Source organism: Mycteria americana, chromosome 1 (genome assembly GCF_035582795.1).
Source record: "Mycteria americana isolate JAX WOST 10 ecotype Jacksonville Zoo and Gardens chromosome 1, USCA_MyAme_1.0, whole genome shotgun sequence".
In the NCBI taxonomy this organism is placed as follows: domain Eukaryota; kingdom Metazoa; phylum Chordata; class Aves; order Ciconiiformes; family Ciconiidae; genus Mycteria; species Mycteria americana.
Genome location: NC_134365.1, coordinates 133740895 through 133762603, shown reverse-complemented (window position 1 = coordinate 133762603; position 21709 = coordinate 133740895). Strand labels below are relative to the sequence as shown.

General features: G+C 38.4%; 1 protein-coding gene across 1 annotated transcript; it reads left to right on the top strand.

Moving 5' to 3' along the window:
* Positions 1 to 61: 61 nt before the first annotated feature.
* EIF2S3 (eukaryotic translation initiation factor 2 subunit gamma) lies at positions 62 to 14946 on the top strand. The gene is made up of 12 exons (XM_075520977.1): positions 62 to 230; positions 2597 to 2660; positions 3162 to 3289; positions 3412 to 3533; positions 4928 to 5022; positions 6263 to 6421; positions 7667 to 7801; positions 8736 to 8830; positions 9763 to 9907; positions 10335 to 10504; positions 11478 to 11650; positions 14197 to 14946. Exons 1-12 carry the CDS (start codon positions 162 to 164, stop codon positions 14258 to 14260), a joined length of 1419 nt encoding a protein of 472 aa, XP_075377092.1. The 5' UTR covers positions 62 to 161; the 3' UTR covers positions 14261 to 14946.
* The last annotated feature ends 6763 nt before the right edge of the window (positions 14947 to 21709 follow it).

Here is a 21709-nt window from a genome sequence, read left to right as displayed (position 1 = left end):
GGGCTGGCGGCGGCCCCGCGCCGGTCAGCGGGGCGGGTCCCCAGGCCGGGCGTCTGTCCCCCGGCCGGCGGGTGCCGGGCTGCGCGCCGGCGGCGCCGCCGCCGAGTGCAGCCGGGGGTCAGGCGGCCGCGCTAGCCTCCCCGCTTCCTCTTCGGGCCAAGATGGCGGGGGATGAGGCGGGAGTGACTCTGGGGCAGCCGCACCTCAGCCGGCAGGACCTCGCCACCTTGGTGAGACCCGCCCGGGGGGCGCCCAAGGGACGGGCCGAGGCAGGCGCGGGGGGGGGCGCCGAGGAACGGCGGATGCGGGCGCCGGGGGCCGGCGGAGTGTGGCGGGGCCGGGCGGGCCGTTGCGGGGTGGGGGCAGCGCTCGGAGACTGAGGGGATCCGTGCCTCCCTCCAAGCCCTGCCGCGGCCGTTGGGGCCGGTGAGGTCTGAGGGGGCGCGGACGGCGGCGGTGCTTCGGGGGGCCGAGTTGCAGCACGCCGGGGCTGAGGGAAAGGGTAGTTGGAAGTAGGCGCGGGGCAGAGCGGCGGTGCTGGGAGCAGGTTAGGCTGGTCGCAGCGGGTTGGGGTTGGCTGGATGAGGCCCTTCGCTTGCTGGTGAGGTGGGTCCAAAGCTCGGCGGGTTGGCGTCCCGGCTTTGCGAGTGAAGCCTTTGTGTGACAGTGGCGGAGACGTGCAGTTTCCTCCTTGTAAGGGCTGTCCTGCTTAGTGCTGTTAAAGGCTCTTCCCTCTCCAAAGTTGAGTCATAAATCGGCGTTCTGTTCCCGAGCAGGCTAGATGGCTTGGTTGCCAGCCCTGTCTTGGTTGATCTACCAAGGAAATGTTCTTGACTACCAAGAAAATTAGTTGCAGTGGTCTCTTGCTGTGGTGGTCTTGCCTGTTAAATGTCTTGCCTGGGCTGTCTCGCTTATTACACATATATGCAGACAAAACCAGTCGAAAATCCTATTGCTGCCTCCCTGGTTTTTAGCAAACTAGAAGAGCTTATTTGCCTTTATAGTAATAATGTTTTATATTCTTGGGGTTTGAGGACAAGAATTCTTTTTGTTCTATAGCTAAGCATGTTAATATTCCTTGGCAAAGCATGTTAGTAATTTCAGAAAGTTTCTGTACTTCCTTTCATTGTTGACCATGGCATGTGCCAGTCGGAAAGAGCACAGATAGGCCTAGTTGGGAGGTCAGTAGGAATTACCTTTAAGGCCTATGCTGTACTTTTTCAGCTAGCCCTTGAATGCTTACAATTGACTAGAGCTTATAGCTGAACTTAGCCTTATACCAGCCTTATACCAACCTTATACTTGAGGAAAAAATTGCATGCATGCATAATTACGTGCCCCAGGAACAGTTCTCTTGATGACAGGATTTGTATCATGCTTACGTGCTTGTCACCCTACTAAGATGGTGCCATCTGCAGGTCATGTTCCCATTGTTGACTTCAGTGCGTGTAGTCATTTTAAGTTAGATATACAAGAAATATAAATTGAATTGCCTGTGTTAGGTGGACAAAACTTGTTTTGTATTGAACGTGAACATTTTATTCATGTAATACTTGAGAACAGAATGAGTCATTCACATATTTACACAGATGTGTTTAAGTTTGATTGTTATGCACAGAACCTGCATGTAACAGTGCAAATACATGATTTAATGTCAGTTAATGTGTGTGTGTTATTTGTATATTAGCAAAATATTTATATCCTGTCCTGCACTGAGGATTCTTTTGGCATCGTGAATCTTTGCTTGAACTGAGCAGCTCATCTATATGAATTCAGTGCAGGATGGAAATTAACTGTAAACAGTTTCAAAAATAGTACAGAGGAACATTTCAGTAGATTTCAACATTTGTCCAATATTTGGGCAAACGGCTTTAAAAAAAACCCAAAACAACTCTGAAAGAGTTGTCTTTTTAAGTACACAGAATGTATTTGTAAGTGTTTTGGTTTGCCAGGTGCTACCAGTAGGTTCATGCAACAGTCTGTTTAGGACAGCAGAATTTTTGTCTGATACCTAAAGTAGAAATAACAGTATTTGAGGAAAAAGCCATTTAAAGAAAACAAAGTTAAATCCATGATGCTAATGAAATCTCTGGACCTACTGACTCCAAAGTGTTAGTTGTAATTATATGTTGACTGTAATGGAACCTTATACCAATTAAACAACTGTTTATTGACAAACCTTTGTTTTTAAAACATAGGTGCAATTCACCATGTAGCCCATGGAAAGTTAATTCGAATTCGCCTGTTATGTGTAATTTAAGTTTGGGGGCAGATAAGGGGGTTTTTTGTGTCTTAGAGCTTCTTTTGAGTTTTTTTGTTTTGTTTACTTCCATCTTTCTTTAACACCTTGCAGCCTATACCATTTTACAGTCACTGTTTTGATTTGCAACCTATACTTATTTACAATCAGGATTTTGTTCACTTTTTGTCCTGTTTCACATACTTAAAAGACTGGAATGCATATCTAGTATTATTTTAATGAGCTTGGTTGGATTTTGCTGAATAGAACTACTGAATAATTTTTAAGAAGATACATATAGTACTCTTTAAACATTTAGATACAAGATTAATAAATTCTAAAATGTTCCTCATACAGGATGTTACCAAGTTGACGCCTCTTTCACCAGAAGTCATCAGCAGACAAGCAACAATTAATATAGGTAAAAACAAACTTCTAAAGAAGAGGGGGCATTCATGTGACTCTTTCTGGTGCTCATGCAGTAGCATATGGTGCCTATGTGACAACGTTTTTAAGAAATTCTTACTGAAACAGACAGTAATATAAATATAGTGTTTTTACTATAAATTTTATCATGACGCAGGAAGAGACTTGTCAAACCCTTTTAACTTGAAAAGCACCAATTTACTTCAAGAACACTATTGAATGAAGTGGGGAATAGTTGCTAAAGCAAAGTTTATTTTACCTTAAAATTAAGCATTGAAATGCGTTTCATGAAAATGTAAAGATCTGTCCATTGGGAGCTCAGTTTAGAATCTTGTTTGTTTAAACAGAAATGATTACAAAACCCATACATGCTTCTGATGGGAGCTCTGACCCAACTGGCTACAGAGAGTTTGGGGTAATTATGTGTTGATCATAATGGAACACTGCACAAAATTAAACAATGGTTTATTGACAAACATTTGCTTTTAAAACATAGGTACAATTGGTCATGTAGCCCATGGAAAGTCGACAGTAGTCAAAGCTATATCTGGAGTTCATACTGTCAGATTTAAAAATGAACTGGAAAGAAATATCACAATCAAGCTGGGTTATGCTAATGCAAAGGTGAGTCATTATTATAAATCTAGCAAATATGTTGCTGATATATTTCAGGGTGGATGTAAGCTTATAAGTAACTAACCCTTGATGAATTAAACTTATTCTCAATTTTAAAAAATTACTTACAGATTTACAAGCTGGATGACCCAAGCTGTTCCCGGCCAGAGTGTTACCGGTCCTGTGGAAGTAGCACCCCAGATGAGTTCCCTACAGATATTCCTGGCACCAAAGGGAACTTTAAACTAGTCAGGTAACTGCTGTAAAATGAGTGGTATAAATTGTGTTTACTTTACGTGCACTTCCTTTTACGTAACTGAAAATAGTAAGCATTGAGCTGCAAGCTGAATGAATTGTTATGGCAGGCCACATGTTCTTAGATGCTGGACAACCTTGATCTAAGGTATCATCTAAACTGCCTTGTTTTTGTTAGTTTTGATGCAGAGTCCACGGTAGAGCACAGCTGTGTCTTCTGCCATTGCGTATTTGCAGGACTCTGAAGTGAAATGGTATTTTTTTCTGCTATTAATAAAAGTACATTTTAAAGCCACTAGAACGAGAACTAAGGTGGACCATACAAACACGTCTTTAAAATTCCTGTCTTGAGGGTGATCTTTATTAAACTTTTTCTTCCTAGAGGCAGAAAAGTTTTCAAAGTTCTTAAAATGAATCTATGAAAACCTGATACTTAACATGAGATCAGGCCTCTAAGTGCAGGCTAGGTGTCCTTTGTTTATTTCATTTCTAAGAAAGCATAGCATGGTCATTATGCAAGCATAGTAACCACAACAGTTGTTATATGGGTCCTTGCCATGATTGTTCAGATGAGAGTAGTCACAGAGACTGTTGTACATCAAATTCCTAGTTCATGCTTATGTGTAAAATACATGTACTGTTGTAATCATGTATTTCCTTCCTTTCCTTGGATTGCCAGTAGAGCACTTGTTCTAACAATAACTTCTGTTGGAGAGTGACACTCATGCAGCTGTTGTTAAATTGTTGGTTAAAAGCTTTGGATTCTTTATAACATTGTCAGTGAAGCAGCAAATTAATTCCTTGCTTTTTGGTGGCATGCTACCAGGAAACAAGTTTTCTTCACTGAATAGGTTCAGGCAAGAATGTAGTGAATCGACTATTATGGTCTGCACAATAAAATCATAAGGTTGGAACTAAGAGGTGTAACATTGTCTCTGTGGATAAATCTTTGAAGTGAAATGCAATTATAGTAGTGTAATTAAAGACACATAATTTTCTAAAATTGGAGAATGGGAGATGTCTTTTACAAGAGATAAGAGAAATCCTGTGGTTTGTTGTTTTTGGGTTTTTTTTAATTATTATTCTGGTGCATTTAAATCTAGTCTAATTTACAAGTAAATTTGTGAAATATTAAAGTAGTACCTACTATGGATATATGGTATCAAATCTTAAAACTCAGAAAAACTATTCAGTAGCCATTCAGTAGTCTGTGTTCTTACGAAAATACTTTTAAGATACTACTTCTCAGCATCTGTCTTGAAATGTTTATTTTATCTATCTGTTTTAAGGATGCTTTTAACCTTTGTGTCTGCCTAGCCACTCACATAAATTAGTTGGAGAAACTGTTGATAATTGGCTTTTGGCCTTCTTTTTAACCTTCTTCTACAACAGGCATGTCTCTTTTGTGGATTGTCCTGGCCATGATATTTTGATGGCTACTATGTTGAACGGTGCAGCAGTAATGGATGCAGCTTTACTGTTGATAGGTAATGATTGCTACACAAAAGCAGAGCTCTATTTTTTTGATGTCATAAAGCAACTTTATATGGGTTTTAAAATGTAGTGGGGCGGGGTGAGTGATTAAAACAAGTGAATGCTTTTTAGATGTGTTTAAGAAAATTAATTGATGCTACAATGAAAGTGTACCCTAACAAAGGTGGGTTTTTTAAACATGGCTATGCATACTCATTAGTCTGGTAGCTGGCCCAATTGATAGGAGATTAGTTGGCTAAGATGAAACCTTGTAGTAGTACGGTACTGTAAAATTTATATCGTTTTATGGAAATACATTAGCTACAGGTATATTTTGAGTTTTTCTGAAGCTTCAGTTTGCTTTAGATACGTAGCCTTAGCCATGCAGAAGAGTCCACAAACACCAATACAAACAGTAAAACCTCAGGTGAATATGGACAAAATCAAGGTACAGGAGATTTATCTCGATTCATACAATTTTTGTTCTGATTTGCAAACAATGGGAAATTAGTACAACTCATTTTTAAATGTCTATAGAACAATGTAGTGCTCTACAGTGATAAATAGTGATTATGTTACCTGGATAGGGTGTGTCAACAAACAAGAACAACAGCTTCAGATGTTGTAGTTTAAATTGTCTCAGATAGCTGATAAGCTGTCATTACTCCTGCCTGTTTAGATCTAGAAAGTGTGATAGACCAAACTTCAAGATTAACCACCATAATGGCACATCAGGCCAAAGTTGGCTTCTTGGATGGCTGAAATCCAAACCATGCTGATAACTGCCCTATTCAAATACTTTATGTATTTATTGTGTGTTGTACAGTTTGGGGATCTTGGCATTTTTATGGCTTTGGTGATAAGAAAACACCAAAGAATTTTAAGATACTTCTTGAAAGGTGAATTGTCCATTATGCTACAGTCAGCACTGAGATGTCTAGAGACCTAGAGAATGGAATAAGTCACGTAGACACAAGTTAGCTGTCAGTATCTTTGGAAATTTTAAATGTTTCTATTGGGAGCAAGTAGAATGGGGGACTCTGGCAACCTCTTACCTGTCATATATTGTGTGGGTGGTAAAGCCAGCACTTCTGGAGAAAAGTAGGTGCTTTTAACTTGGACGCTTCACATGTATCTTACTGAGAGCTGACTGTCTTTTTTTTTATAAAGATACAATGGAAAGTAGATGTCCCAACTGTAGGAGTTTTGTCTATCTTTATAGTTTCTATATTGCAGTCACTTTTCTTCTTTCAGCTGGTAATGAGTCATGCCCTCAACCCCAGACCTCAGAACATCTAGCTGCTATAGAAATCATGAAACTGAAACACATTTTGATTCTGCAGAATAAGATTGATTTGGTGAAGGAGAGCCAGGCTAAAGAACAGTATGAACAGATTCTTGCATTTGTACAAGGTAAGTTTTCAACAGCAGAAATCCAGTTAATGGTGGAAGTTCTTCTGTGTTGGGACACGGACATAGTGGTTTTCTATATGTTTATAGAAAAGCTTCCCGTGCTTAGATGATGCTGTTGTACATAGTCTGTTAATATGAAAAATAGACCTGTGCTTCTTACCCACGTCAGACTGCTGATGTACAATAATGTTATGGCTGTTGGTCAGGGCTCTTGATGTAAAACTAATAGCAATAGCTCTTGTCTAGTAGCTTTCACTGAATTTGTCGTTTCTTCTTGGTATTGTCTCTTCTTGGATTGTTTCTTTGCTAGAGATTGTACTGTGATTTTAGTGCAGTGCAGGAGAGAATGAAGCAGTACTTGTTAGGGGCACCTCATAGGTACAAATGCGTTACTTTTATCTAATCACAAAATATTGGTATTTCTGCTCAACTGTAGTCTAGTGCTTTGAGTTTCGTCTTTCCCAGGAACTTCCGCTGTTTTCCCTGCTTATCTGCTTTAGCTGGAGTATGTGAAAAGCTGCAGAGCTAGATTGTCACCATCAAAAGTAGCCAATGGGTCTGTCTTTTTTTTTTTTTTTTTTTTTTTTTTGTTCAGAATTGTCACCTTGTGTAAGCTGTTCGTAACGGCTATGTCAGAGTGGCTTGATGTGTAAATTTGGAGTTTGTGAGAACTGGAGTTATCACAAGAAACGTAGATATAATTAAAACTAATAATATTTAACAGGCCCTGACAACTAAATGCATCCTTCCATAAAATTAGGATTTTTCTAAAATATGTATTTCTATTGCAAAACTTAGAAAACATAGATCACTAAACTGATAGGAATTTTAGTTTGTCAGAATGAAATCTGAGTGTAAAATTAATACTGATGTACCAAATACTGAGATACCCGATCTCTCTGTGGAATTATCTTAAGTATTTCTTATCACAATGTGGGAAGTGAATTCTCCCTTAGACCAGAAGATTATCTTGCACAATGTTCAGAGAGCAACTATAAAGCTCTTCAGTACACGGTTATCCAGAGGCAGCATAAGGGTTGTTTCAGAATGCCTTGAAAAGTAGGTCTGGCTGGTTTGAGCTAAAATGTTGAAGGGAAGGGTAAATGCTCTGATACTTACTGCTTTGGGACATACACATAAAACGTGCGTTGCAATTCATTAGTATTTTTAACAATGACAGAACACTTGGTCATGTTGCTGTAAATACTATATTAAGGCTTGATGTTGAACTCAATTTTGTTTTAGGTACGGTTGCAGAAGGAGCTCCAATAATTCCAATCTCAGCACAGTTGAAATACAACATTGAAGTAGTTTGCGAGTATATAGTGAAGAAAATCCCAGTCCCTTTGCGAGACTTCACATCTGAACCAAGGCTTATTGGTATGTAAATGCTTAGGTGTCTGCTTTTGTGGCTAACCATACTACATGTATCTGTGGTTAGAATAGCATGTTGCTGAATGCTCTAAAAAGAGGTAGGTTTAAAAGGAGCGTTTAGTGCGCTCTTATTTTAAAACTTGCATATTTTCTGAGAGCTGTGTTGTTTATTCATAGTTAATTGCTATAGTTAAATCTAAGAGGTAATTGCTATTTTTTTGTGTATATTCTATGTGTGTGACAGCACTAAAATACAATAAAGATGAGAAATTTATCTATGTCTTAAAAACATTCCTTTAGTTGCTGTGAATTTAAATTTGATTTAACAAAGTAATGACAAACTGCTGAATTTGAAAATTAAATTATTTCCATGAAAATCTTATAGGTAGCCTCGCTGGATTTTCTGTGTTAGTCTCTTATCTCCTGGATATAATGTCAAACTCTCAGTTCTTGTCCAGCATATTGTGAAATTCAGTTCCACTATGATGAATCCATTTGTTTGCCCTTTTTTCTACGTAAAACAGGGGAGACCTACAGAACATGTTCAGAATGACAAAAATTGACATTAAAACAAGGTTCCAGTATTCACAATTGACATTGTGAATATTGAAGGCGTTTTGTAATATAGTTGATCACTGCTTTCTTTTTCAGATACTGATCTTTAACTTAATTTCTGGTATGCAGAAACAGTTTTAAAAAACATTTATTTATATGAGCAGCTTAAATGGTTTTGAGAACAAAATCAACTATATACTTAAACATTTGGAATAAAATATTCATCATATTTTAGTGTTCTTCCTGAATTATGTTTTTGTAATATTTATAAATATATGTATACCTTCATAAGAATAGGGAAGCAGTCAAAGTTGCTAAAGACAGACACTAATTTTTTAAAAACCTGATCTTGACTATAAACCTGGTTATGGTCTATTCTTGTCAGTAATTAGATCTTTTGATGTCAACAAGCCTGGCTGTGAAGTTGATGACCTTAAGGGAGGTGTAGCTGGTGGCAGTATTCTAAAGGGTGTTTTAAAGGTAACCTTTTCCCTCTCTTGTCTGGAGATTTGTAATGATAATAATGAGTAGAGTTTTTGCATGCTTAGTACAAAATTATATAATTTTTTTTTTTTTAAACTAGAATACAGTCAGATGGCACTTACCTTTTCTGTCTGTGCCTCATTTTTACTTTCCTGTTTTAAAGTACCAGAACAAGAAACACTGATTTTTATATTTTAAATACATTTTTGTTACTGTAGTCTTAATTTTTGCTAATAATGATACTGATTTCATTGCTTACAAAACTTGAGGGAGCTTTTTTTTTCTGTCCTACCACTTTTACTTTCTGAATTATTGGGGAGAAGAGGGGAGCAAAAGAACTTTAAAAGTACCTCAGAAGCAAGAAGCATGTGTGGGTTCCCACAGGTCCCACTTCCCCATTTAAGTATTCTGTATATTTTTATTTTTTTATTTTGCTTGTGGGATGCTGTCAATAGATGGGAACTTTAAAAGTTGCTCTGCTAGACTGGAAAGCAAACTACATCTTTGAACATTTATACAACTTGTATTTTCTTTGTCTTGTGGTTTATTGATGCTGCTCAGTTACACTGATCGTATTAGCTCAATTTTTCTCAGTGTTGTAACATTTGTAAATGAAATGTCATTTTAAAAAATTAAACTAAAACTTAAATGTTGGAATTATTGCTGATAGGATCCTTTGCTAAAGCAGTTTTACAAATTGTATTGGAAAGAAAATCAATTGTTACATTTGCTGTAAGATAGAGAGCTTTCAGTATTGTTCAATTTGCAGTAAACAGTCCAACAGAAATCCTGGAAATTATACAGTAGCCCAGAACCAAGGACTTGTATAAATAGTAGAACTTGGGACAAGTAGGTCTTATCTGTGACTAGTGGTTAGCTTTATGTTCCTGTGAAACAACCAGTTAATCACTTTTCACTTTTGTAATTAGGTGGGTCAGGAAATTGAGGTCCGGCCTGGTATTGTGTCCAAGGACAGTGAAGGAAAACTCATGTGCAAGCCGATCTTTTCCAAAATTGTGTCACTCTTTGCCGAACACAATGATCTACAATATGCTGCTCCAGGGGGTCTTATAGGTAAGAATATTCTCTTATGAAAAGATTTATTTCTTCATGCTTATTGAAAACACTTGGTTTCATTCAACAATAAATTTCAGTGTAGTAAACAAAAAGGCTACGAGCAATTTCAAATAATTTATATCTGTAGAGAAAGACAACATGGGTGTGAAAATTAGATAGTTAATAAATAAATAATTTTCCTGAATGTCAGTGGCCAACGCAGATCAACTTGCATTGTTAGTTGTACTGGCTTTAACAGTAGAGTATTTCTTCATCTGTTTAGACAGAGCTCACAGTCTTGCTGACATTCTGAAAGTGCTGTTCAGGTAATAGGGAATTCCCAGTACATTCTCAGTTTGTTGTTTTTAGATCTTCAAATATTTTAACATGTAAATGTGACAGCTACCTTCAGTTACTCCTTGTGACTTTCCTTGTTGTGTTGTAGGTGTTGGAACTAAGATTGATCCAACTTTGTGTCGGGCTGACCGAATGGTAGGCCAAGTTCTTGGTGCAGTTGGAGCACTGCCGGAAATATTTACAGAGCTAGAAATTTCCTATTTCTTGCTGAGACGACTATTAGGTGTGCGCACTGAAGGAGACAAGAAAGCTGCAAAGGTCTGTACCCCTTTTTTTGGTTTTCCTGATTTCTCTCCTTTTGCTAAGTTTTATTAGTATGTATGTTTTTTGTTCTTATGTAGTAACTTTGTCTCCCTGTTCATATATGCTTGTCACTAAACTCATCTGCTTATTTAATATTGTAGAAGAATGTGGTTCAGAGGAGTAGGAATTCATATCAGTTTAAAGCAGCATAAAGTCCTGAAGTTAGGTGGTATTCTAAACATGCTGGTAGTTGTTTTCCTTTGCTATCAGCCTATTCATTTGTGCAATAATTAGTTTATACACATAGTGATCTACGTCCTACCTACCTGCTTTTTGTAGATTCTCTCTCTGAAGAACTTTTTAAAGCTAAGTATTTTTGAAACACTGTAGTTGAAAAGAAACTGAACTTGATGCATGGCACAGTCTTATGTTCCATGATCCATTTTACATACATCAAGCTAAAAGATCGTAGTTTTCCCTGTTAGCATTAAAATCTATAAACTGCTTGATGCAACAGTAAGTTAAGTGCTTCGGTGCTCTCTTTGTGCTGTGAAATGAATTACTTTTTGAGAAATCGTTTTGATGTATGTAGGCATAAGGGAAATGAGAATATCCAGATTATTTAAAATAATGGTATAACACTCCAGTTTGTAGCAATACCTGAGACTGTTTATGCTTTTAATACAGTATGTGCAATCTTCAGTATGTTTTGTAGAAAATGTAGAGAAATTCCCAGAAAGTATATCATACCAAGAACCTGCAGTACTACATGCGCAACATATTTACATATTTGTCCCTTCACATATAAACTTCATCCACTGATGCTGCCGTGCATGGTTTGTGTGGGGGGATATTTATAGTTTTTGCATTTCTCAGCTATATCTTTTTTTTGTGGCAGATAGGTAACAGAAGATACTCAATACTGTCTGTGGTATGTTTTTTTAAATACTAAAGCTTATGTTTCAGAGTTTTGTATGTCTGTCTTCAGGTGCAAAAATTATCAAAGAATGAAGTTTTAATGGTAAACATAGGATCCTTGTCTACTGGAGGGAGAGTCAGTGCAGTAAAGGCTGATTTGGGGAAGATTGTGCTAACTAACCCAGTATGCACAGAAGTGGGAGAAAAAATTGCCCTGAGTCGAAGAGTTGAGAAACACTGGCGGTAAGTTGGTGCTAAATTGGTAGAGTACCTGGTTGTTACACAGTTAGCAAAAAAATACATGGATCTGATTCTGTTCTAGAATAGGTAAGTGTATGTCTGTTTTAAAAATCCCTCTGGATTCTCCTAACACATTGACACCATTATTGTGGGATGCTTCGTTTTGTTACTAGCCTCTTTGTTTTTAAAGCAGCATTATAATTGGGTAGATACCTATTAGTTAACAGACAAGGAAACATCTGAGGTTCATGGTTTGTTGCCAAAACTGCCATGCTGTAAATTGAGCTAACGGTAGGCAATCTTGGCAGAGCAGTTTGGAAATTCTAGTAATGTTACAGAATCACAGAATCACAGAATCATATAGGTTGGAAAAGACCTTTAAGATCATCGAGTCCAACCATAAACCTAACACTGCCAAAAACCACCACTACACCATGTCTCTAAGTACCTCATCTAAACGTCCTTTAAATACCTCCAGGGATGGCGACTCAACCACTTCCCTGGGCAGCCTGTTCCAATGCTTGATAACCCTCTCGGTGAAGAAAAATTTCCTAATATCCAGTCTAAACCTCCCCTGGCGCAACTTGAGGCCATTTCCTCTTGTCCTATCAAAGCCAAAGCCTGTCTTTATACACACCTAAGTTAGTGGTGTTCTACCTGTGGAGCTGCATGTGATTTCTAGTGCAACCTTGAAGTAATAGCAGGGGAATGGAGGAGGGACATTCTAAGGTTCGAGTATTTTATGTACTATGAGCAGAGAGGAAAGAAAAAAGTATCAACTGGATTGACCCATTCAGATTACAAATATAAAATGTCTGACTGCGCAGAAGCATCTGGAGGCTGAAAATGATGAGCAGAATTGGTTGATGATTCATTTTAATCTTAGTGCCATACTTCTCTTTAGATGATTATGCACGCTGTACCTGTTGTGTTCCATAAGACTAAATTAATATCATAAGAACATAAGGGTATTTAGATTCATTGACCCTGCACAGCTCTTGTAGTATAAGGGAACATAGCCAATTTTACAAGAAGTCTCTATTGTATGAAAAAGAACCAAGCTTTAAATATCCATGGATGCATGTTTCTTTTTCAGATCAACAAGAAAGCATAGATGGGAATTTAGTGCTTGCTGTCTCAGAGCTAGCTGACAAATTATGGAAGAGATTATTCCCTAAAAAAACCCAAGGAAAAAAGATAATGTCTTGAACAGGAGGGGGAAAAAAAAGACAGGATCCAAATTAAGTCAGGGAAAGCAGAAGGAAGAGGAGAAACTATTTATACTGGAAATGATGCTTTTTTTTTTTGAGCTATAGACTGACAGCCTGTGCAAATTTTAATGTGAGTTTTGTTGCTTCTGTGGATTACTTCCCACTTGAAAAACATGACCAAATTTTGCCAAAAAGCCCACTTGTCTCTGGATTGTGGGGTGGGCAAGTAGTGACAGCCTGCTATAAAGATCCTGTTATTAAAAAGTTGCCTTCTATGCTGTATTAAAAGGACAAAGAGGCAACATAAGGAAACTGAAAGTTGAGAAAAGGGAAAGGAGGCAAACTGGGAAGAGCAGCATAATAAAATCCAATTGGAGTAAAGATAATGTACGGTTGGTACTGTGAAAAGGAACTTGTAGCCTGAGGCAATGGAGTACTGAAAAGATGGAAGAAAGTGAGAAAGCAAGAGACGAAAAGGAGGTATAAAATAGAAAGCAAATATATAGAGGCGTAGAGCTTAAACAGCAAATGGCCAAGCAAACAGGATACACTAGTGATTCCAAGGAATAGTGGATTCAAAGGTGGACTAGTTATAACCTATGGATATGGTCCTAAAAAGTGGAAGTGCTGGGCTAAAATATACTTTAGTTCCTTTTCTGGTGTCCAGAGACTGGGTCTACTGCTTAGCAAACTAAATTGAGATGCACATGTGGTTTCTGTGTTTCTCCTTGCCAGAAACTGGAAATGTTTTAAAGACAGTTGTATTAATAGCATGGACTGCCTGCTGGTTGTGGAAATGGACATAATCTTAATTTCTTTTTAAAAGCATGTTTTTCTGAGGCAACAGTGGCCTATAAAAGGGGCCTTCATTTTACTGAATATAAATAGTAGAACTTACCTGAGAGTTGAGTTACCTTTACAGGTTACATGTTCATTGAGAGTTACAGCTCCTGTTTATAATCTTACTGTCATCTTGTCTGAATGTTCACATTTTCATTTCTATTTGAAAGTAATGCAGCACTTCAGGCACAGGTGAAAAGAGATCAAGCTGTGAATAGATTTAGAGTTCACCAGTACAACATAAATGACAAAATTGTCAGATTTTTAGTTTACTGTTCAAAGGTACATCCTTAGCTGATTACAAACATACATCATCCTTTTTTATTCTGTGTTTCCACTAACTAGTCTTAGATCTTGTAGGATATTTTGGATGGGAGACAAGTGGAGAAAATTCAAAATGTGAGAACTGAAGGCGTAAGCATGACAGATGGATGTTAATTTATCCTGGATATTTCTAACTACTATTAAAAGTAATATAAACTGTTTTTCTTTTTGCAGTTTAATTGGTTGGGGTCAGATCAGAAGAGGAGTGACAATCAAGCCAACTGTTGATGATGACTGAAGAACAAAAGAAAGTGCTTCATTTTAAAGATGAAGTGCCTATTTCTATTTTGGAGGGGGTATACTTTCACCGTGGAATTGGAAGCTGTGCAAACATTATCTTTGAGTCGTATGGCTGTCCTTGTACATTTTATTGAATTTTACCCTCTTACTAAAATACTAGTCACTATCACCATTAAAAGTCTAAAAGAATTGGCGTAGAAGTGGGTTTAATTATCCACATTTTAGTAGAAATTAATTGTACATGTCTCATGGCATGTCTAATTTATGTTATTTTGTGTTTCAGATATATCTGTTTAATGTCAGTCAAGCCAGCCCCAGTGTAACACACAAACCATAAATCTGGTATTGAAATAAAATACTGCTTATTTTCATTAATTCATACAATTTTTCTGAATAACGAAAGACTGCAGTGATTGTTCAACCAGTACAAGAATTAAAAGCAAACCCCCAAACTCTTCTTCAAGACTAGTACCCTTTCTGCACATCTTGTTTTGTTTAGACAGCTGTTTACAACAAAAACTTTCTTCCTTAGTTTGTATGGTTCTGACTAGGATTCTAGCTGTATTACACTTTGTAATTAGGATGGCAATGTTGACTGCCTTAAACTTGTCACTTCCAATATTACAAGGAGTTTTGGTTAAACCCCCAAAGAAAAACTACAAGTAAACTGGATCTCAACTGGCAGTACTGTTTTCGACCTTATTTTAGAACGGATTTATGAAAATAATGTGATTAATTTGAAATGTAGCTGTTTGTCATCCTGGAACTCTGTGTGGGTGACCTGAGAGCTCTTTATACAGTAGGGGTAAACTGCTTATTTCGAAGTCATAATGAGCAAATTTAGCTATGATCTTGAACTATAAAATACCTGGAAAAGGCTGTAGAAGGGAATGATGGGGGGCAGGGGGCAAGCATTCAGAATGAGATGAGGAAAAAGGTGTAAAACCACTTTTGCTTAGCTAGCCTGAATCACACTCCTTAGGAGAAAACCTAATGTAATAAACTTACTGTAGGGTGCTAATACTTTCATCCATTTAGGTTTAACTTCTTCATTTGTACTAGTGTACGTAGTTCTAGGTATTTTATACACTAGACTATTTAGCAAGTCAAGCTACTTTCCATATTTGTATACAAAGTACTGTGTTCATTTTCAAAGCCTGGTTTCAGTTGTATTTAATATCTTCAAGGGCACTCTAAAGGTAAATACTGTTTCACTCATCAAAATGGACTTCGATGAAGCAACTTGAGTTTTGTTACTGATTTTTGCATTGTATTTTGTGTTTGCTGCCTTATTCCATCTACATTCTTGTACTCTGTTTCTGCATTTGTAAAGTACTTCTACCTCGCATGGTGTTGAGACTAAATACATTTAATTTTGTATAGTGCTTCTCCTTTTTAAAAGAGAGAGTCAGCTATAGTTCTTCCTGACTCTCCTAGTACTTGACCAGTATACAATCTTAAATGTGTCTGTTTCAAAGACTGTGTTTTCCATGCTTTGGAAGCTCATTTCTGTAACTCTGAATTCTAGGAACTTGGATAAACTTATGTCTTACCTAGTTTGGGAGCATGAGGGTGAGCACAAAAGAGAAAGTAAGCTACCGCAGAGTGCTAGGATGACACCACCACCAGGGTGAAAGCTAGTCCAAAGAGTTCTTTCTAAATGCACTGCATGTATGGGTCTAATGATACAGAAATGCTGAAATGTTTCTGACAAATTGGTTAAGCACCTGTAGGCATTTTTAGGCATCTAGATATTTTGGAGATTGGGCCTTAATCTCTTGATCTGCAATTTAAAAAATAAAAGTGCCATCATCTTTCCAAAACACTTACTTGGGTAGGTAATAAATGCAAAGTACTAGTATCATCCTAGTGCTAGGATCAGTAGCCAGCCTTACATCCTTCCAGCTAAATAGCTGTAGGTCTTTACTTAATTTAGGTCTAAAACATGATTTGCTACTGCTGTAGTCGATAGCAGATTTATTAGGTAGGTATATGTTATCAGTAACATTAAGAAATACTTTCTTGTTCCCTCTGAAATACTAAGTAATACTTTGTTTGTCTGATGGTGTGCACAGGAACTGGTGGGAACTAGAAAGACAATAGAGGCAATGAAATGCCAGGGTAGTGAATTTTGCTTCTGGCCCATTGCATCAGCCTGCTTTCACAGTGGCTCTTCCAGGCTGGGCTAGGCTTTTTTAGCAGCTGCAGCCCTCTCCTAAGGCAGTTTCTTAAATTCTGAACTGTTCTCTACTCCTAATGGTAGACGTAGGTTCATTATTTGTGCATGTATGCTGTGTCGTGCAGAAAAGAGTTGCCTAAGAGTGGGGTGGTTGTTGCAGAATAGTGTGTCTGGCCCAAAGTCTGTTCCTGATCCTTCTCGAGAGAAGAAGGGAGGTTAGGAGCATGTATAGGTAGTCTGAGGTGTCAGCTATGATTTACATATGACATAGTGTGATAGATACACTATCACATTGTGGCGGTGGGGGGACGGTATAAAGAGCAAAGTTCTTTTTTGCCACCAAAATGTTACATTTCCTCTAATTGGAAAGCTTTGACTCTGCTGGCATGAGGAAAGAATAATGGGGACATTTTAAGACTTTGATGAGCACATGAAGCACATGACTGCAGCATCAGAGAGCCAAGTATGGACAGTGTAAGTGTAAATATATGATGTGCTGATGTGTCTGTATCCACCCACTCTGCATTCACCGAGTTGTGATGCCGAGATTTAGATGAATGACCGGAGAGAAAGAGATACCATGTAAAGTTAAGGAAGTTAAAAACTACTTAGATTTTCTTGGCCAGGATGAAAATAGTAACAGATGACTTGTGAGCTCTCTCACTTTACCAAGGATTTGTTTCAAAGATGATGTGATGATTTTTTCTTTTTACCCTTCATAGGTCAGATTTAGCTACCTGGACATAGGTGTGCAGTTGCATTTCAAATGGGTTGGCTAGCCAGGGCACAAGTGTGGAACCGGCAGTCATTGCACTTGCCACATCCTGGAGCAGTAGCTGGATATAGTAGGGCATCTGAGGTGGCACCAGTGCCTACACTTGAGTAACTGAATCTCTTCCAATAATCAGTCAGAACTTGGTAATTGGTTTTAGGAGGGTGCTAGAAGAGTGGTACCTCTTTGCTACGGGGAGGAAAGTATATCACCTCAATAAATATTTTGCAAAAGACTTCTGGTATCTAAGAAACCTACCAGACCAGTGTAAGTTAACTGAACTACTACCTGTTTTGTTTTGTTTTTATCAACCTGTGACTGGTTCTGTATTAAAACTAATAAGAGACACTGGCTGTCTGTTATACCAAGGTTTGGTAACACTTTTTGCTGGTTAGCTCAAATTAAACAAGCTACTTAAGAAACGGAGTTCTCCATTATGTTTATCTGTATCGCAAACCCTGTACTGGCCTGCAAACCACTCGGTTAAAATTCAGGTTGGTTACCTAGTTTAAGTATAAGAAACCAGATTTTAGGGAAGCAAAGGTGGACAAAATTTCAAGTAGTTCTTCACTTCAGCTTTTTGTAAATGCCAAAGCGGTGACTGCTGCTTCACTTGATTTTATGCATGGAAATTAAGTTATTCTTAATAAAAGTGGAGGCTAGTTTTCTGTTGTTTCTGATGGAACTGAAGTCAAGTTTAAAACTGAATAGAAACCACGGGAGGAATGAGTGGGTGCTCTCCAAGGTCTGCGTGCAACCCCTGAGCTGGAGTAGCTCTCCAGCGCTATGCTGTACATCCGAGTCTTTGGGGCTAGAGACTGTCTAAAAGCGGTTTTTCCACTGAAGATAGTCCTCCGGGGTTTTTTTAAATGTTTCTGCTTCCCATCTCGATGAGTGTGAAAACCTTATTAATGGAGCAAAACATTTTTTAAGAGAGCCAAAGCACCGTATTCCAGACAGCAGGGGTCACATCTCTCCTTCGCAGCAAGGACCTGCATGTCTCTTCCACATCCGCGTAGGATGCTGAAGTCCTCATCATTCAGGGTACGGCAGGTGGATTTTAGTTCTCTGTGTATACGCTCTTCACGGCACGGGACTTGCAGCAACTGTCGGGACGCTACAGGGATTTGGAGGACCAGTGTTCAGAACTGTGATTCTAATTAACTCCAGGTGGAAACTCAACTTACTCCAAAGTGGAATAAATGCCGACAGGAGAGCTTGTTTAGTTTATTCCTCTTTCTTTTCTCCCTTCCTTTTCTCCCACCAGTTCTGTCTGTGAAAATGAAAGGTAAAAGGCATCCCGTTACTGCCCATCCCTGTTTGTGCAGAAGGTCTCACTATCTTGCAGACTAGCATCTAGTTAGTGACAAAAGACGTAGAAGTGTCTTCCCAGTGCCATGTTCCAAGTTCTTTTCCACTCAGATCTTGCCGCATAACAGGCAAGAGAATCACTCACTACCTTAAATTTGTCATAAAGAAAAATGTAGGAAAAATGCATTTACTGGAATCTTGACAATGAAGGTCAGTCACCTTAGTAACTTCTGTAGAAACATGAACCTGCTAAAATAGGGAAATGTCAGATTAACAACAACTGTGGTCATACAGCTGCTTTAAAGGAATGGAAGTCTGGGTTGCTGTTAAAGCTTGGACCTGTCCTGCTCCTGGATGCTTGTTCCACATACCTGTTGTATCAGCTCCAGTGCTTGTACAGATGTGCAGTGAATCGGATGAGGGAATGGGTTTGAAAGAAATTTTTTTTTTTTTTTAGAAATGAAAGGAGAGAAGCAGATGAAAGTCAGTCTTTTCTGTTGCCGGCTTGGATTTAAAATGAAGTTTCTGTCATAAGGTTTCAGGTGACAGGGAATATAGGAAATTCTATTTTGCCTTCCCCAGGTAAACAATAACCTTTGTTTCCTCAGATACCTAATGTAACTTAAGGTTTTACATGTATGACTTTGCAATCCATCTCCATTAAACTAATACTACATCCCAGCCTGTGTGCATATATCAGTTCTATAGATCTGTTAAGTCACATTGATAACACAGTTCAAGCCAGAATATTGCAATTCCAAGTAGTGAAAATGCAAGTGAATGATGGACAAAATAAATGCAAAACATCTCTGTTTTTCCTTCCCCCAAATTCTGGTGGTTTCCACTGCTTAATTATTTTTAGGAATTATTCTGGTGAGCTGATTAAAGAAAGGAGGCACGCCTGAGAGTATCTGTGGAGTATCTGCATTTTGGTTGGTCATATAACAAGGAGGGTTACACGAAGAGAGCATTTCCCAGAGTTGTGGTGGTGCTGCTGCTAACAGCTTAGGTTGGCTTTCAGAGCACCGGTTTCACAAAAATGTGGGGAGAAAGAGTCACTAGCTTAATTTCATACTGAAATTTTCTCATTAGTACAAAGGCATTAGTACCTACATACTTATGTTACTTATGCTATTGCATATAAGTAACGTTACCTCACTAGAAAAAGGTCAGTGAATGGCTGTACAGAAGCTAAATAGAGTAATTATGTGATGCAGAAAAGAGGTAAAGCTAAGAGCTTGTATTTGTGCATGATGCTTATTGAGGTTCATTCTTTGAAGAAACAGCTACAAAGCACTGAGAAAGATATAAAGTCTTAAAAGGATGGGTAGGCTTAAATTCAACAAAAAAGTAGGATGATGTTTTGTTTTGTTGCATTGTATACCTTAAAAAGAAGAGATTTTAGGAAAAGTTGATTTGTAATCGTACCTATCAAGAGAAAAAGACATTGCTGCTTTAACCACCTTGGCTCTAACATGCAGGACTAGTTCCTAAAAGTAAAAGTTCAAGCTCTACGTAATCCCTGGAGTCGTGTGGTTATATACCGATGTATAAAGTTTGTTGTTGTAGGAGTTAAATATACCTAATGGTGGAGCTGGTAGCTATTCGGGTGAGAGGATCGTTTTGTAGTTCATTCTTCAGAGAAGCGTGCTCTCCCGGTGTCTTACGGGGAACTCTCTTCAACTAGCCAAAATAAAATGCAGTGGGGGAAAAAATGAGGGTGATTAGCCGGTCTGCTAGTTTACCAGTCGTTACGTTAGCTTCTGTTTTCCTGGTGAGGCACTGAGTGGTTTTGAACAGTGTAACGGGGAAGGAGGTTTGACCTATCGTACACTATTTTGTATGGGCTCAAGTTGAACTAAAGCATTGTTAAAGGATACAATGCTGACTGAAGACGCTGCTGTGCCAGGCTGCGCTACTTCAAGGTTATTTAAGAAGGCAGCATGATGTAATACATCATGCTTCTTTAATACAAATAAGTAGCTATCTTGCGCAATGGTGCAAAGTTAAGGCGCTCTGTCAGTAATTATTTCTGAGACCTCAGTATGTACTTAGGAAATGCCATTTCCAGCCAAACCTCACATTTTGTTCTGAAGGGGTGAAGCATGAATTTTCAATTAACATCTTTGCTGATTTTGTTCTAGTATATACACAATCCAAAAGCATTTTAAAATTATGCTTTTGTTGCATTATTTTTGTAGCTCTTTCAAAAGTTCCTTCTAGCTCACTGCTGGAAAGGGAGTTTCTACTGTTTTTCCATGCTGAGTCATCTTGGCGATGGCCTCACTATTGCCTACATGAAAGATGTAAACTTCTGCCCCCGTCCTGTTTGCATGCTGGTTTCCCATCAGTGCTTCTGCCAGCGTAACGCCTGGCTATGCACGCCCCTGCCCTTCTGGGTCACTCCTTGCTGCAAGGTCAGGGCTAAACATTTATGAAGTTTCAAACAGCTGCCCTCCCTTAATAATAATAATAAAAATAATAATACCTTGCACAAACTGCTGATTTCCAGACCCTGTCACCTCCTGACCATACGATGGCGCTTGTGCATGCATGATATATTCAGTGGCCTTTTTACTGCAGTCCCCAGACTGTATGTACACCAGTTGTCATTCCTCAGTTCTTCCATTGCCATCGTTACTTTGGCACAGCTGGCTTAATAGCTGATGTTCTCTTACCATGATGCTAAAATTACCAATGTGCTCTGGCTTCGTGTTGCTGCTCTTGTTTCTGTAAAGCTGTGTCTATGCGTGCACACCTAATTTCCTATATGTCTCCAGTCCATCTTAACTGGCATAGTAAAAGTGCTTGTTTTGCATCTTTCCAGACTAAACCCAGGTAGAATAAACATTGTTAGAGAGTTTTTGGTATGCACTGAATAATATTTCAGCTGTGACAGTCAAAATCTGTATGTAAGTGATACAAGTATGTAAATAAGTTCTCCTCCTTTCTTACCTTGAAAGGATTAAAACCCAAACAAACAAAATCTCCTAACATGGGCAGTGTGCAAGGAAGAAGGAATAGGCAAGAGAATTTTGGTGCCAAGGAATATTCACTTTGTCAAAGGAATTACCTCAAACATTTAAATAAATGCATACTCTTCAATGTCTTTTATAAAATACAAGGAACTAGAACACCATACTCAAGCATGGATTAAAATTGTTAAAATATTTTAGTTGAAATAA

What these genes read in the sequence shown, in the direction of transcription:
- EIF2S3 (XM_075520977.1), top strand. Translation starts at nt 162, where the DNA reads ATGGCGGGGGATGAGGCGGGAGTGACTCTGGGGCAGCCGCACCTCAGC. An exon ending in ATCTGAACCAAGGCTTATTG is followed by an intron (nt 7,802 to 8,735) that starts GTATGTAAATGC and finishes TATTCTTGTCAG; the next exon opens with TAATTAGATCTTTTGATGTC. An exon ending in TGCTCCAGGGGGTCTTATAG is followed by an intron (nt 9,908 to 10,334) that starts GTAAGAATATTC and finishes GTTGTGTTGTAG; the next exon opens with GTGTTGGAACTAAGATTGAT.